The sequence below is a fragment of the Gopherus flavomarginatus genome, chromosome 5 (assembly GCF_025201925.1).
Source record: "Gopherus flavomarginatus isolate rGopFla2 chromosome 5, rGopFla2.mat.asm, whole genome shotgun sequence".
Classification (NCBI taxonomy): domain Eukaryota; kingdom Metazoa; phylum Chordata; order Testudines; family Testudinidae; genus Gopherus; species Gopherus flavomarginatus.
Window position 1 is genome coordinate 104191107 of NC_066621.1, and position 15425 is coordinate 104206531.

General features: G+C 38.2%; 1 protein-coding gene across 7 annotated transcripts in view; it reads left to right on the top strand.

Moving 5' to 3' along the window:
• Positions 1-15425, top strand: part of MEIS2 (Meis homeobox 2) — a 184389-nt gene that overhangs the window by 110802 nt on the left and 58162 nt on the right. For all 7 annotated transcript variants that reach the window (XM_050953912.1, XM_050953911.1, XM_050953915.1 and 4 more), the window contains one exon: positions 10159-10235. In XM_050953912.1, coding sequence (XP_050809869.1) covers positions 10159-10235 — 77 coding nt within the window. The remainder of the gene's footprint in view (positions 1-10158; positions 10236-15425) is intronic.

The following is a 15425-nucleotide window of genomic DNA, read 5'->3' on the forward strand; positions in this document are numbered from 1 at the left end:
CCAGCCCAAAATGTACAAGAAAATGTTCCAGCATTCCGTTTCTTTTGGTTTTATGGAGATACATATGCATCAAAGACTCTAATACAGCACAGTTTATGGTTTTCCAAAGGGGTTGTGCCATTCTCCTGGATTATAAATTTTGACACTGAATGGATTAAACCAGGGTGCCTCAGATTTGCCCTAATGAGAGATGCATTGTCAATTTGTCAGGAGCAATACCAACTTGTATAAAATGCAAAGCAGATTGCAACCTCCTTCATCTCTAATATGAGGATGCAGTCTGTAGGCATCAGAGGATTTAGCATGACATTTATAATCTGATGCAATTGACTAGGCCCTGTATGCTGTCTGCTTAACCTCCATATTAAAATAAGGAAGTTATAAGAAGTTTTGTATAATACTATGGATGGTGTTTGGCCTAAAGGATGCGCTCTGGCTACTCCAGGACTAACCCAGGACTAAAAGACAAAACTGAGATCCACACAGTGCCATGAAAACACAAGAATATTAAAACAAACCCTTCTGGTTAAATCATGACCCAGTAAGGAAAAATTATTAATTCATTATTCACATGACGGATGAGGAGGAGTTGGTGTAAATGGTGATATTAATGTGTTTAGTTTGTGAAAAGGTCTGTTGGTACTCTCTGATGTATTACACATATGATAATTCCAAAAATATTAATTACATTTTCTAACACCATTTTTTGTGCATTTTACATAATAAAATCGGCATCTCAAGAAAATATGGCTCTGCATATTAATCAGTAAAGGCTACTGATTAAGTGCTCAACCCAGATCCCATTGAAGTCAGTAGAAATATTTCCATGACTTCAATGGGTACTAGATCAGGCCCTAAGAGTGCTTTTCATGTTTTCATGCATATAAGCAAAATAAATCCTTTGTATTTATAGCTCTTCTCTGATGTCACCTAGCTCAATTACACATAGAAAAATGGGAAACGTTCCTTTTCCGGTAAGCACTTTCCGCCTCTAGAAGTTGGCATTTGTTGTTACCTGTTTCTGAGACATTTTTCTGCTTGATGGTTATTAATCTGAAATTGTATTGTGTGCTTTAATAAAATCTAAATAGATAATATTTTCAGCATTTCCGTTGCTTTGTAGTGATAACATTCTTTAAGAACACAGCAAGTTAATTGAGAAAAACCTCCCTGTCAAAAATCCATGTTGCCTTCCTCCTCAAATTAAGCTTTTTAATATATTGCTCAATCCCACCAAATCATTTTGGTTATATTATTCACAATTGCTATTTCATCATGTATTCCATAACTATATCTCGTGCACATCTTTTACATGCAATATTTATCGCTCTTTATCCTTCTGCAATTCTGTATTTCTCCATGGGATTAATTTTCAATGGTCATTTACTTTAAAATTATTGCATATATTTTATTGTATCTTGACATGGTATTTAAGGTATCTAATCGGTTCACTGCTGTATTTGTTGCTGCTGATACACTGTGTAACTTCTCGTCTATCTTTCCATTAATCTTTGATTTTTGCAGGTCTTTTTATTGTATAATTGTTTGATGATGCTTCTCTTATCAATAATTTTTTCACTACCATATTTAGTGGACCAATTTTCTGTGTGCGCCATCTACTGAGGAATCCTTTATAATTAGTTTAAAAAATAAAACCTAGTCTTATAATTGGGGCTTTTTGAACCCTGCAGTGTTTGTTTCATGATGGGATCACAAATGGTATCCTGTAAACTTGGTTCAGAGGGAATGGAATGGAACCAGCTCTTGTAGGTTTAGATAGAGGTTCAAATTCAATGAAATAGCCTCCAGGGGAGTGTCCCACGGGAGTTGATTCCCTGGTCTTATGGGAATGGAAAACAAAACAGAAGCTATTGTGACTCAGGGAGCAGATCTGTGAAAGTATCATGTATCTGAACTTTTCAAGAAATGTAGGCTAAGGTGCTTAAACTTATCAAATCTTGAAACAAAAATTGTTTGAGTGGATTCAAAGTTCATTCCAAATAATTTGCAAAATTCTACTCGTAATTAGTAATGCCTGAACTTTCATAGGTTCAGATAAGCCTTCAAAACTTCATATTGCTATCTGAAATATATTCACCTTATTTGAACTTTTTGGGAGCAAACAACTCCACAGGCCCATCTCCCTGCTTCTCTAAGCCTCCCAAAATATTAACAGAGTATGGCTTCATGCTACCTCCAGTGTTGCCCGAGCAGGACTGTGGCCTGATTGCAGGGTGGCCTGGTCCCTGATCCAGTGGGTCTGTTCTGAAGAAAAAGGCATACTCCCCCCATTCCAAAGCAAATGTGTTTTGTTTAAAGTGGTGGCCTTTGCTCAGTCTTACCTCAATGCATTGGAATTCAGTACCACACTGCTAGACCCTCTTCTCTGATTCCTTCAAATTTTAAGAGCCCTCCTCATCATTTGTACATTAGAGTTCACCACAGGATAGTAAATTTTGGGAACACATGATATCCTTCACTCCCTTTCCAACAATTGCTAACCTCAAAGAAAGAGAGCTAGGAATATTGTGTGCCTCTACTATAGCTCTTCCTGGGGCCAGTATGCCATTACCTTTCAGTGGGAAACTGCTGCAACAGAGATGGGAAGTGGGCCATCTCCAGAAAAGGAGACATGACTGGAGGCAACTGGGCCCAGATGCCACCAGATGTAAACTATATTGGAAGAGCAATGATAAAATTCTCTAGAGACGGCATTTCATACAGGGAGTTTATTGTTCCAGCTGGTGAGCATTAGTGCTTTACAGTTTGATGGGGAAGATTCTAGGGTTAATGAATGTTAGAGTATCTGTATATTCTCTTCTGTTCAATCTCTTTTGGGATTGCTCCTCTGGAAGAGTTGTGACTGTGCATCTCCACACAGATATCTGTTTCAGGATAGGGAGACCATTTCTAGTATTAATGGAGTGCAGTGCCTGAGGGATTTTCACCATGCACGGTCACTCCTGCCATCTCTGAAGGCTGCATGTTTGAGAGCAGTGCTTGGTGGTACAATCCACTTCAAATACCAACTATAGCTACTTCCTTTTTAGGGCTTATTCCTATTTTAGGGTTTCATACTGCTATCCATCACTGTAGAATCTGGACTTCAATTGGTGTAAAACTTCTTTCTACTTGTATCAATTTTCTAGTCTACTTTACTGTATCATTTAGCTTTTTGAAAGCCTTCTCCATGTTGCTTTTATTACATATTTTAGTCCTATTTTTTTTTCATTCTGGGACTAATCAAGGTATTCTTAATTTAGCCTTTTTGATTCTCTTCACATTTCTCTACAATACAGATTTCTTACTTTACAGGATTACAATGAAAATTACATTTACTTGAAAAGATAATTTTCTTAGATTAGGTTCCGCATCAACAGATATCAATGACAAACCCTCCACTGACTACAGTGGGGTTCGGATCTAGCTCTCAGAAAGTTGAGGGAAATTTTTATACACGGTGAAGCACAAAATCTTTGTTGATGCATGATACTGCAGATACAGTTGCCCCGTCAGGATGTAGAGAACTGAACTTTGCTTGTGCAAATATATGTGCATGCTTTGTTTGTTTTGCATACGCACATAGGCCTAAATTTATACATTTAGCCTTTGGTTTGGTCATTCTATACTTGCTGGTGTTGATATTTCATAACCAAGTGCCAGTATATTAAGGCTCACTGTCCCTTGTGCACCAAGTTTTAGCCCCCCAGTAGTAATTAAAAGTCACAATAGCTTCACCCCTAGATGCTAGAACCCTAACTTAGAATTGAAATGGGTGGGGTTTGTTTTGTTTTTACTATTAGCCATTATGTTTACTCCTAGGAGTCTGAAATGAGCCCATCTCTTCAATAACACTGTTCCTCAAAGCCACAACCACACCTGACAATAAAGTTTCTTTCTGGATCATACCAACCCAATGTCCACTGATTCAACCCTGAGATCTTTCCTATAAATACATCCCTTCAACTGGCTACTGGTAAAAATGAAATCGCTACTGTAATCTCTTTTCAATCTGCAGGCAAAATGTCTAACCCACCTTTAAGGGGTTGAGAGCCTCTTATATAATATATTGAACATGCACAACTGTAACAAGCATATTCCCAGTTATCTCAACTGACTTTACCTTCCTCTTAGTAACAATCTGAATCTTTTCCTCCGGAGCACTAATTGCTGTCCTCTCAATAAGCCCCTTTTTTCCCCTTTTTAATTAGTAACTGCACATAAGTCAGGTATTCCTCCTATTCTTAATTTGCTGCACAGATTCTTTTCTCCATTTCCCTTTGTCAAACAATTCCGTTATAAAGTCTCTTTTCAAGGAATCCAAAACCTGAAATCTCTTAGGTAGAAAAGAGGTGTGCAAAATTTGTTTATCCACATGTAATAACCTGAGATTTTTTTGCTGGGTTTGTTCAGAAACTGGGATAAGGCAACCCATTGACATTTTCGCCAGAAAACACAATTTTTTATAAGGAACAGAGCCCAATTGTATTCTGGAAGATAGTGCACAAATTGTCACACTTTTGTCTCACATGAAAATTCACTATTTCCAAAATCAGTTAAATTAGTTTATCAACTTTTTTATTTTTATGGAGGGCTGCGGAAAAACTCCAGACAAAACCACAAAATGTTTCACTTCTTGTGAAGCTGGTACATATGATTCCCCATACACCACCGGTTTAAGATGTGATGATAATTTTTCCACTACTTTATTGCACATTATTACTTTATTAATCCTCCTCCTTCCCTCCCTTAGTATAGCCAGATTTTCCTGCAAATGTGCTTTGCAAGCATGCATCCTACAACACAAACAGCTGGTCATCATCCTTTGCTGTTGTGTCTAAAAGCAGCCATATGTCATCAGCAGCCTCTCCCGTACACTGAACTTCCTTAGCACATCAACTTGTCTCCCTGAATCTGTTACATGATGTCTTAATATCACTACAAACTGGCAAAAAAAAAAAAAGCAGAATGTGGGTCCTCCTGGTCTCTTGCTCTTCAGCCCAGCAGGAGGTAGGAGTAGTGTAGAGATAGGGCACTTAGCCTCTTGGCGGTGTCTGCCATTGCATTTTTGAAATTCTCCCTCTGCTGCAGCTCCCCGGATGGTAGCAATAGCTCAGAGCAGGTTCTACACTACACAGTAGTAAATATGTGCCCTGCCTACAGGGGAACTGGACCAGTGATAGAGCATTAGGGGAAGTTTAACCAAAAGTGCTAGTGTAGATGTGGTTTGCATCAACAGTGACCCCTCCAGCTAGCTATATCTGGCTGTATATCCAGGTTCCTAGACTGGTGCTCATCATCTGTTTGAGCACCTCCCAAGTAATTAAAAAAGACATAACTATAATATCTCTCTCTTCCTTCCCAGCAGGTAGAATCAAATGCTTGATTAGAATTAAGATGTCTGTGTGGGTGTCTGAGAAAGAGAGAGGAATACTTATTGTGGGAGAGCTAGATCAAAGAGATGAACTTTGCATTTAGTTCCAAACACTGTGAGATCAGTGGCCATTCTTATCTTATCGAGAAGAAAAGTCTATATATAATCTTAGTTCTACTCCTGTGAAAGTGCTGTCTCCTGTACTCACTCACTCCTCCTCCCACTGGATAATAATACCTCGCTCCTATATAGTGCTTTTCATCAATAGATCTCAAAGTGCTTTAGAAAGGGGAGAAACATCATTATCTCCATTTTACAGATGTGGAAACCGAGGCACAGAACAGAAAAGTGAGTAGTCTAAGGTCACCCAGCAGGCCAGTGATGGAGCCAAGAACTGAGCCCAGGTCTCCCGAATCCTATTGTAGTGCTCTAGCCATACTGGGCCATTGTCCTGGTGGAAGGGAGGTGTTGTGAAAAAGCATGGCTGTGGCAGAGGGACACTGTCCCAGGTAGCTAGAGACGGTCCTGGGAGGGCTTTGAATATCAGGACAGAGATTTTGAACTGGATTCTCTATTCACTGGGGCACCACAGCAGAGAGAGGAGCATAAGACTGATATGGTCATGGTGACCTATGTTGTTGCTGTGTTGTGTACTAGTTGGAGCTTTGTCAGGACACATGCTTTCATTCCTCGATATCTGAGTTGCAGTGATCAATCCCAGATGTCACATGTGCATGTGTTACTGTGGCCAGTTCTGTATCTGACAGGGCAAGCTGCTGGCCGGCAAGAGTGGAATATGGGTGTTTTATGCCATCGTAGCTTTCTGGGCATTTGGTAGCAGTGAAAAGTCCAAGAGGAGCCCAAGGTGGCTGAACGATGTAACAATCTGATGGCACATGCACTCAATAGATAGGGATGTTTAGAGAAGGTGTGCCTTTCAGAGCACTGCCCTCTTCTTACCTTTTTCACCTCCATTTTGCCTGCATTCAGCTTTAATCAGCCAATTAAGGAAAGGCATTAATGGGCTCAGAAAAGGAATCCTGTCCAGTGTGCTTCAGCCAGAAGGCTGATGGTCGCTTAGTGATATCTTGGGACGAGGGAGGAAGAACACAGTGGAGTACTCTTTAATCCCCCTCGCCTACCCCCCGCCCCGTTCCTAGCAATCCGAAACATTTCACACTCATTACCTTTTCTAAAAGTGAATAATTAGTTCCTTTTCTTGCTCCTTCCTCTGAATTTAGCCCATTTAGACAGCCAAATAAACCAATCCCATATGAAATGTCATAATCCAGTGAAATTGTTAAATAAATACACAGTATAACTACCGCAAAACAGACGCAACAATGTCAGGCATACATGCCACCGACACTGTAATTAATAATTGTCTCATTTACTGGAATCAGATATGCAAGCCAGGCCGTATACAAAAGCATACAGATCAGGTTAAAGAAATGGACATTAAATGGAACATACTGTAAGTTAAAATCTTACCTCTAAATTTGCAAGGTATTTGACAGAATTTTAGCCATGAAACTCTGAAAACGTGGTCCTTAAATATTCAGGGAAAGCAGAGCTATATGATACTATTCCCCAGTGCATACCTGCGTATTTAAGGCTGTAATGTCGCTTATCTGCAATAGCTTCAGAATGATTCAGAAAACATGTAAAGTTATGACCTGTGCCTTTAATTTATTTCAGTCTGGTTCCATGCTGATGAAGTGATCTATCATCATTGCTACCATATTACAGTGTATGTATTCTTACCAGAAAGTTTAGCTACTGCAGGGGTGGCTGGACTCGCATAGCCCTGGCATTCAACAGCATACAGACTAAACTAGTTTCAGTTAGGGAGTATGGAAACTGATAACAAATTATTGCTTGTGGTCTTCTTCCAGTTTTCAAGTGCAAACATACCAAAGTTTATTTTAAATTTGAGTCAGTCAGACATTTAGTAATATAGATCAAAGAAGAAATGAAGGCCCCTCCATGTTTATTATTTCAATATGATGTCTGTTCTAATGAAGTGTAAAAATGCATGTGCTAGACTATCTAGTAGAAATTTTCTGGTTCTGTAGTTTAGCCTTAAATATATACATATATTTGTAAATTAATCAGAAACACATTGCTGTGGTTTCAGTTCCTCAGAATGCTGATTGTTTTCAATCCTTTCTTTAATTTTAGCAATATGGTGGCAGTTTGCCAGAACACTTTCAGATAAACAGTCCACTTCACATTTAAAGAGCCTTAGAATCACGAATGTTAAAAATATATATATATTTAAATAACTTAGGGTTGTTGCACTATTGTCCCTCACTCTTAACTAGAAATAAGAAAAGACATTTGGACAAGGTGAATTTTGATAAGTTCCTGGCTCTTAGGGGTTTGTTGATCTAATATGTACCAATTTTCAAATGTCTTAATAGCTCCAGAATGGCTATCACACTGACTAGGCTCACTCATTTCCATCATGCTCTGTGCTGTTGAATTTAATTCTATTTACGTGGGGTTATATTTCCACTATTTAAAAATATATATTACTGATAGCACAATAAATATTTAACTGAATGGAACTGATTGCATTTTTAGGAGTTTCCTGATAATGCACTCTCCTCACAGTTTGGGATTAAACACAATTAAAGTAAGAAGTTGTTTTCCTCAGACTCAGGTATTGGCCAACATTCCTCTGTGGCTGCTATCCAGCAATATGGTATTACAGGGGTTTCATTGTACCTTTTTTTGGAATAAGTGAATGTTTTCAGAATATATTTCCCAGGAACCCCTCCTACTAGAGAACCAACTCCCCAAAACTTAAATGGAAAAGGTCAGAAGTGATCATCTTGAAGGTTAGGGATGAAATACAGGATTTCTTTTTTTCCAACCTGTGTTTTCAGTCAGTTAAAATTTGTACTCAAGGCTTTTCAGTTTGAAGCCACCCCTGTGTCTGTGATGAGCAATCCTTCTTGTTTGTGGAGTCATTCATTATCTCCATTACCAAGAGGAGAACAGAGGACAATTACATTGTTTGGACGAATCAGAGTGTTAGGAGGAGTATTTATCATGGTGGCAGAGTGCAGCACCTGACAGCAAACGATTGATGGCCAGGAATGAGTGTGAGTGGCCAAAGCAGTCTCATATGATGCAAATTACTGACTGTGGATTCCAATTTATCCTGTTCATTTTTCTTGCCTTTGCTGAAGACTATTAGTGGTTTTTGAAGCAGTGAAGGGGTCATTACTAATGTGGGCTAGAAGCAGGAGGGGGAAGGAGGGGAAAAGCCTTCTGTAATTACACAGCCTTCAAGAAAAGGCTGCAGGCCTAGCCAAAAAAGTGTCAACACTTAGCAATCAGAAAAATTTATTTTCATTTTATCCTTAACTCATAGTAACTCAACATTATCATCTTTCTTTGTTAATATTTGCAGAATATTAAAAGCCTGATTTTTATATCAATGCAAATCTATTTAACCCTTTTGGCTGTCGAATGATGTTGCTTTCCTTAATGTCAATTTGTTGATGACATTAAACAATGAATGCTTTTGAAACAATGTTGAGAATGGAAAATTAAATATTCAACCATTTGTATGGACATTTTGTTTTTTACAATATATCAGGACAGCTGACACACATGAGAGAATATTTATTTAGGTGTAGTTGTTAGTGTTAGTGGTAAAATGTAATATTACCAATATTGAAGGAGATCGCTTCGGCACTTGAGTCTTTTTGGTTGTGATCTGGAAAAGGTACCAATGGAATATGAGAGTTTCATTTTGCTGTATAATGAATCAAGTACATTTAAAACATATGCATATTTAATTTAAAGCCTATTCAAACCATACTTAGGCAGCTCTCTGGGGAATCTACGTGAATTAATGATCTCCAAAAGTCCCTCCTGCCCATGACAATTGAGCATATTGATTATGTGCAGGGTAGGTACAGCAGCTTTCCCAAAAGTTCTTTGTGAAAGAAAGTGAGTGTGGGGGGAACCTGAGGAGGGAATGTAATTCTGTTTATTTTTTCATTTGAAAGTTAAACATTAAGCCCTGAACGATAATTGCTCCCCTCTCCCTCCGCCAGTAGTGTAATGGGTAAACATTAAGTAGTCCACTCCTTGTCCTGTAAAAAGTTCTTAATAAATGTATTGGCAATAAACTGTAAAGTAATTGAATTTGTTGTCATGACTTCTAAGAACCAGCCCTGAATATATTGTTCCTAGTTGTCCAAAATTATATACATTCAATATTGTCTGCTCAACTAAAAATATAATGGCCCAATCCTGTCATGTCTTCTAGAGAAGGAAATAATAGCTGAAGTACATGGGGCCAATTTCATCCTAGGTGTAATTCCATTGGTTTTCTGTGACATTACAACAGGGATGAATTTAGACCATAGTGCTTGTTCTCCTGTAAAATTTGACTATAGCTGGAAGTTCCTATCTCACCTGATTTGGAATTCAATATATAATCTAATATCAAGGAATTGAAGTGTAGCAATGGTAAATTTAAAGCCAAAGAGTTGTAGTTTAATGACATATTACATATAGCTTTTGTTTGTATGTGTCAGCTTCGGAGTGTATTACAGGACGATTTATATAGCTGTAATCAGATAATCAACTATAGTTTTGTTGAACACTCATGCTGACTTTTTTTTTTAAAGAATGTTCTTAGTTTAAAAAACAAGAAATAATATCAAACCTTAAGGATACAGAATACACAAAAGATGGTTTCATTCTTACAGTGCATCTTTCTGAACTTCTGATTTATTTTTTAAAACATTTCTTTTTATTAGCATCCATATCCTTCAGAGGAGCAGAAGAAACAGTTAGCCCAAGACACAGGACTTACAATTCTACAAGTAAACAACTGGTAAGTGACCCTACAATCAATACCTTTGCTCCCATGGAATTTCTAAATAATTGTTTTCTTTTTCATTTCTGAGCCAAATGCAGTCAACAAGGCAAACTCCTGTGTTAGTACTTTTAGCTCTGAAAGTAGTACTTAGGGAGTGTTAAAGCTAGCCTAGGTAAATTGTTTTTCATGATCACTCTCTTTCCCTTTTCATAGCTTCCAACAGAGCCTTGAATTTTGTTCATGTCATTCCTATTGAAAACACCTGAAAAGCTGCATAGTTTTGCACAGTCTTAGTATTCAGGTTATCAATTCGTTAATGGCTTTCTTTGTTTAGGCTTTGAGTGGTGATTTAGATACAGGCTTTTTAAAAATATCTCTTAATAGGAATTTATTCACTTTGATATTTTACATTGGGGGAATATTTCCCCATTTTATACTTTTTGATATGGTAGATTACTGGTATGGTGGTGTGTGAACCATCCATTCTTTGTACATGGCTTAGAGTATAACTGAAGAAAAGCGGGGGGTAGCGGATTAAATAAAATGATCACAGTGGCCAAGAAATGATATAGGAATTACTTATCAAAATACTGGCCCAGGTATTATCAGCAGCTTAATTTTGTTCAGTACATTCTCGGGGTGATGTTCAGATTAATTGAACTGACAGTTCTCTTTCAAAATTCAGGGAAAGTATTTGCACGGATTTCAGGCCTTATACAAACTTAATTACATGGAACTCCATTTTATCATTCTAATTCCATGTAGCAGAGGTTGTATTTACAAATGAGAAGTCTCTGCCTTTATTCACAGCTTTCCTTAATATATTTATCAAAGCAGGTTCATTTACAAAGTGCTCTATCTGTGGGATACAGGCAGGCAGACATTAACAAAGCTTTTAGGTTTATCAGGCTCGCTGCCTGATGAGCTACCCGAGGGTCAATTGATTTTGTGGTTCTGTGATTCATTTTTTTCTCATTTTTCTAGGATCACAATGAGAGACATGCTTGGAGAATTAGCCAGTTTGTCTGCCTTATCTGTCAGGCAATTTTTTTTTTCCCAGGGAAGTCAAGCTACTTAAATTGGCCACAGGAACTGCCGTTATCTGACTTTAATGCACCCTATAGTGTGGATAGCATTTCAATTACACCAGTAACCAAAGCTTAGCTGCAGCCCTTTTCATGCCTAGTGCTGTACAGAAAGTGATGTGCCTACCTACAGAAGCAGAAAATTGAGTTGCCTTGCTTCTGTCAGGGTGATTAATGCAGAAATAAACTGCTAACCTGAAAAGAAAGGCAGAAAGGAAGGATATACAATACAGAGACTTGAATTCACTTTAATTCTCTTCTGAAGATTGGAACCAAGTACATTTAAAGATACCCTTTGGACTAAAAAACTTGGAGCCTAGGCTTTAATCTCAGAGGGAAGTGTATGTGTGTGTTTGTTATGATGTGTGCCGTACAGTATAAATGTACATTTAGGTACAGTACATAATGCAAACATACATATTGTACATGCATAGATGTCACAAATATTGATTAGCAGTCTCACAATCTACTCTTTATTACTGCTAAAATTCCCTGGTAAATGGTTAATCTGTTGTTTGTCCTTCCTTGACACCATAAGTCGCAACACAACAATTCATGACTACGTGGAAATGTTACATTTAAAATCTATGTTTAATGACGTGATGAGGTTGCATCAGGGGGCAGATGCATTTGTTCTATCATGGTGGGGAGGCAGGGTAGCTACAGTAACGAAGAGAAAAATGGAGACACTCTTGTATAGATTTCATAAGTTAAGTTTATATCTTCGCTGTAAAGATGCCCATTTGTTCTCCTCCCTGTTCCTTTGATTTTGAAAGCCTGTCCCATCACCTATGCATTTGATGTAGACATCAGACATGGGAGAGGTGGAACTGCTTTTAAGTGTAGAGCTATTGCCAGGCAATAGAGTGGTCTAGTCTCAATAGCAGAATACGTTATAGATGTGGTGATTCTTGGTAGGGGATAACATGCCTTCGCTGGTGAATCTTCTTGTGTTATGCTACAGCCTTATCATAGGGTATTTATAGGGTTTCCCTTGATGCTTTGGTCTTAGCCTCTAGTTCTATTAAAACGATTTCTTACTCAAAGACTAGTGATGTCAATCATTAAACCTTTGCGCTCAGAGGTTTAGCATTGTGTTTTCTTGGAATTTCATGTGGCATTACATGCTTTTTTCTAGTGCGATGCTGCTCTATGAATAATAGGAACCCAGAACCACTTAAATGGTAGTGAATACTATACCATACTAAATACAATATATCGTGGTCATCATTATCACTGTGAATTGTAATGTTAATGATAATAGTACACAAAATACTACTCCTGGATACTCTCAGCAGGATTTCCAGAAGCACTCAGTATTGGCCTAATTTTGCTCCAGTTGAAGTCAATGGTAAAACTCCCACTGACTTCAATGGGAGATGAGTTACGCTGACACTGTATGCTTGTGAAAATCCTACCGCTATTAATTACAGTATGGTGCTGTATACTGAGGAGGTATTGTTGAATATGAATGCAATTAAAGGCGTATTTATATCCGCGTGTTACACAATTAAAGGAGGTGGAGGCTAAAAGTGGACAATGGCGTGTATATTGTTTTCAGAACAGGCCAGCATCGCCCTTCTCCAAAACTAACTAACTAACTAAAGAGTGCGGCACAAAGCTTCGAAATGCAGATCTTTTGAGTGTATGCATACAGAATAAACTGTTGAAAGGGCAGACCAATGATCTAGTGATAGCACAATGCAGAGAATCAGAGTCCATGTCACAAGCTCGATCTTTTGCTCACTGGACAAGAAATACTATGGAGGCAACTCTCTCAGACCTTGGGGAGAGTGAGCACCTAATACAGTAGTGCTTTTGAGAAATTTCCACTGCCTTCCATGGTATGGACAATACAGAGGCCATGTTTTAGCAAACCACTGAAGCAAGTGCATAAATCCCTGCCTTTTCAGTGAAGCACCCAAGCATGTGCTTACTTTCAGCCTGCGCTTTAAGTCCTGTTGAAGACAAGGGAACTTAAACACATGCTTAAAGTTAAGCAAATGCTTAAGTCTTTTGCTGAATGGGAGGGACCTTTGAGTGGTTTTCATGAGCTTTAGAGAAAGCAGCCCAGCCCTCCATATTCAAAGAAAGGGTTGCTGTGGTGCAAGACTCAAGGATGAGGTGGAAATCAGGGGGACTTCCTGAAGGAGCCTTCTTCACATCCACCCACCTCACTCTCCTGCTGCTTTATCCTTTTCTGCATCTAAATTGATTAACAGGCAAAGAAACCACTGTGTTAAACAGAGTTGCAGGGTGTAATAAAAGCCAGAAAGGATGGGACTAATAAAAATAAAAACAATCTGTAGTCCTGACATTTGGAAGAAATAGAAAATAAACAGTAAGAAGCTAAAATCATACTTTGACACTGAAGTACAAAGAATATTACAACCAACTGCAGTGGATTCTTTGAGTGCATTTACAATAGACAAAAAGTACAAGAACTGTGCTCCACTAGAAATTACAGTATGGAACTGGAGACAAGGATAACAAGATGGCAGGATACTTACACACTTAGTTTGCTTTGTTATTCCTAGAGGAAGGACCTGATTCAGGAATGCATTTAAAGTCACGCTTCTGTCTCATTGCCTTAAATGAGTCTTCAGTATACACTTAAAGTTAAGCACGTGTTTACGTGCTGTTTCGGAATAGGAATGCTTTCCTGAACCAGGGCTGAGGACAAGAATGGAGAATCCCTTGAAGAAGGGTGAACTTGCTGACGCAGGCTAAAAGCAAGGCTAAACATAGGAATAATTTTGGACAGGTGAGTAGTCTCATTAATTTCAAAGGGACTATTTATGTGCTTAAAGTTAGCAACCAGCTTAAGTACCTTGCTGAATCTGAGCCATGTAGAGGAGGGAAGGGTCTAGATAGTATGCAGATTAGGATTTAAATATTTATGGAAAAATTAGGCACTCTGTGAGACTGCCAGTACAATGCAGTATTTTCTTCTAAGTATCCTTATTGTCAATACTGTAATTTCATGGTAAAATTTTGCTCACAGGTCTAAGGTGACTCTGAAATTCGGGCTGACCCATTTCCAGGCCCAGATAACATTTAAGAAAGAATCATGAGTTTTAATAAGATGAGGATAGAAATTTGCAATGATTTTACCTTACTTTTATTTTTTTTGTAATTGTTTGATGGTGTGTGAAATAAGTAAGGACTTGAGGTAGCTTTATTCAAACAGCAAGCTGCTACCAACTGATTAATTTCATTTTTAAGGAGAGTATTGGAAGCAATGTTGTGGATTTTAGTATGGGAACATCTTGAAAAACACAATTCTACTGGCAACAGAAAACATGGATTTATGACAGGGGAGTCTTGCTTGAATAATTTTTGGGAACACTTTAGATTACCACCATGGTAAACAATGGAAATGCAGCAAATTACAGGGTAGAAGACCAGCATGTAAAATCAGAACCTATTAGAAACTTTATCCTAATTTCAAAATGACCCTTGTTTGAAATTTGAAAAAGTTCAGATAATTTGTTTCTCTCTTTCTCTCTCAGGTAATTCTGTAGTGCCAGTTGCTACATTATCGAGGCACCGTACTATTTTCCCCCTTTTAATTATTTTTCATTTTCTTCTATTTCTGCTTTTTCTGGGTCTGGCTTGACCAGAGTCAGTATGTACCAATAATCTAACAAGAATGAGTTCTTATGAAGTTTTCCTCAGTCTAATTTTCCAAACTTAAAGAGGTTTGACTCAATTGATAAAGTTTAGATGAACATTCAAACTTTTGGAGCTGAATTGAAGAGCCTTTAGATAACAATAAATCAGTTACCAAGACCCAGAGGAAGGCTTTTTCTACACTACAGTGTAAGTCAATATAACTTCTGTTTCTCAAGGGTATGAAAAAACTACCCCCTGCCCTGAGTGACATAAGTTACACCGACATAAGCACTTGTTTGCACAGTGCTATGTCAGCGGGACAGCTTCTCCCATCGACATAGCTTCTGCCGCTTGCAGAAGTGGTTTTATTATGCCAACAGGAGAGATGTACATATAGACATGGCCAAAATCATAAACCTGCTCTGCCCCAGATTGAAGTGCTGAGACAGGGTGAAGTCCTGTTGATTTGGAGGGGAAAGTGCCAGGGCCAAACCCAAACCCCAGA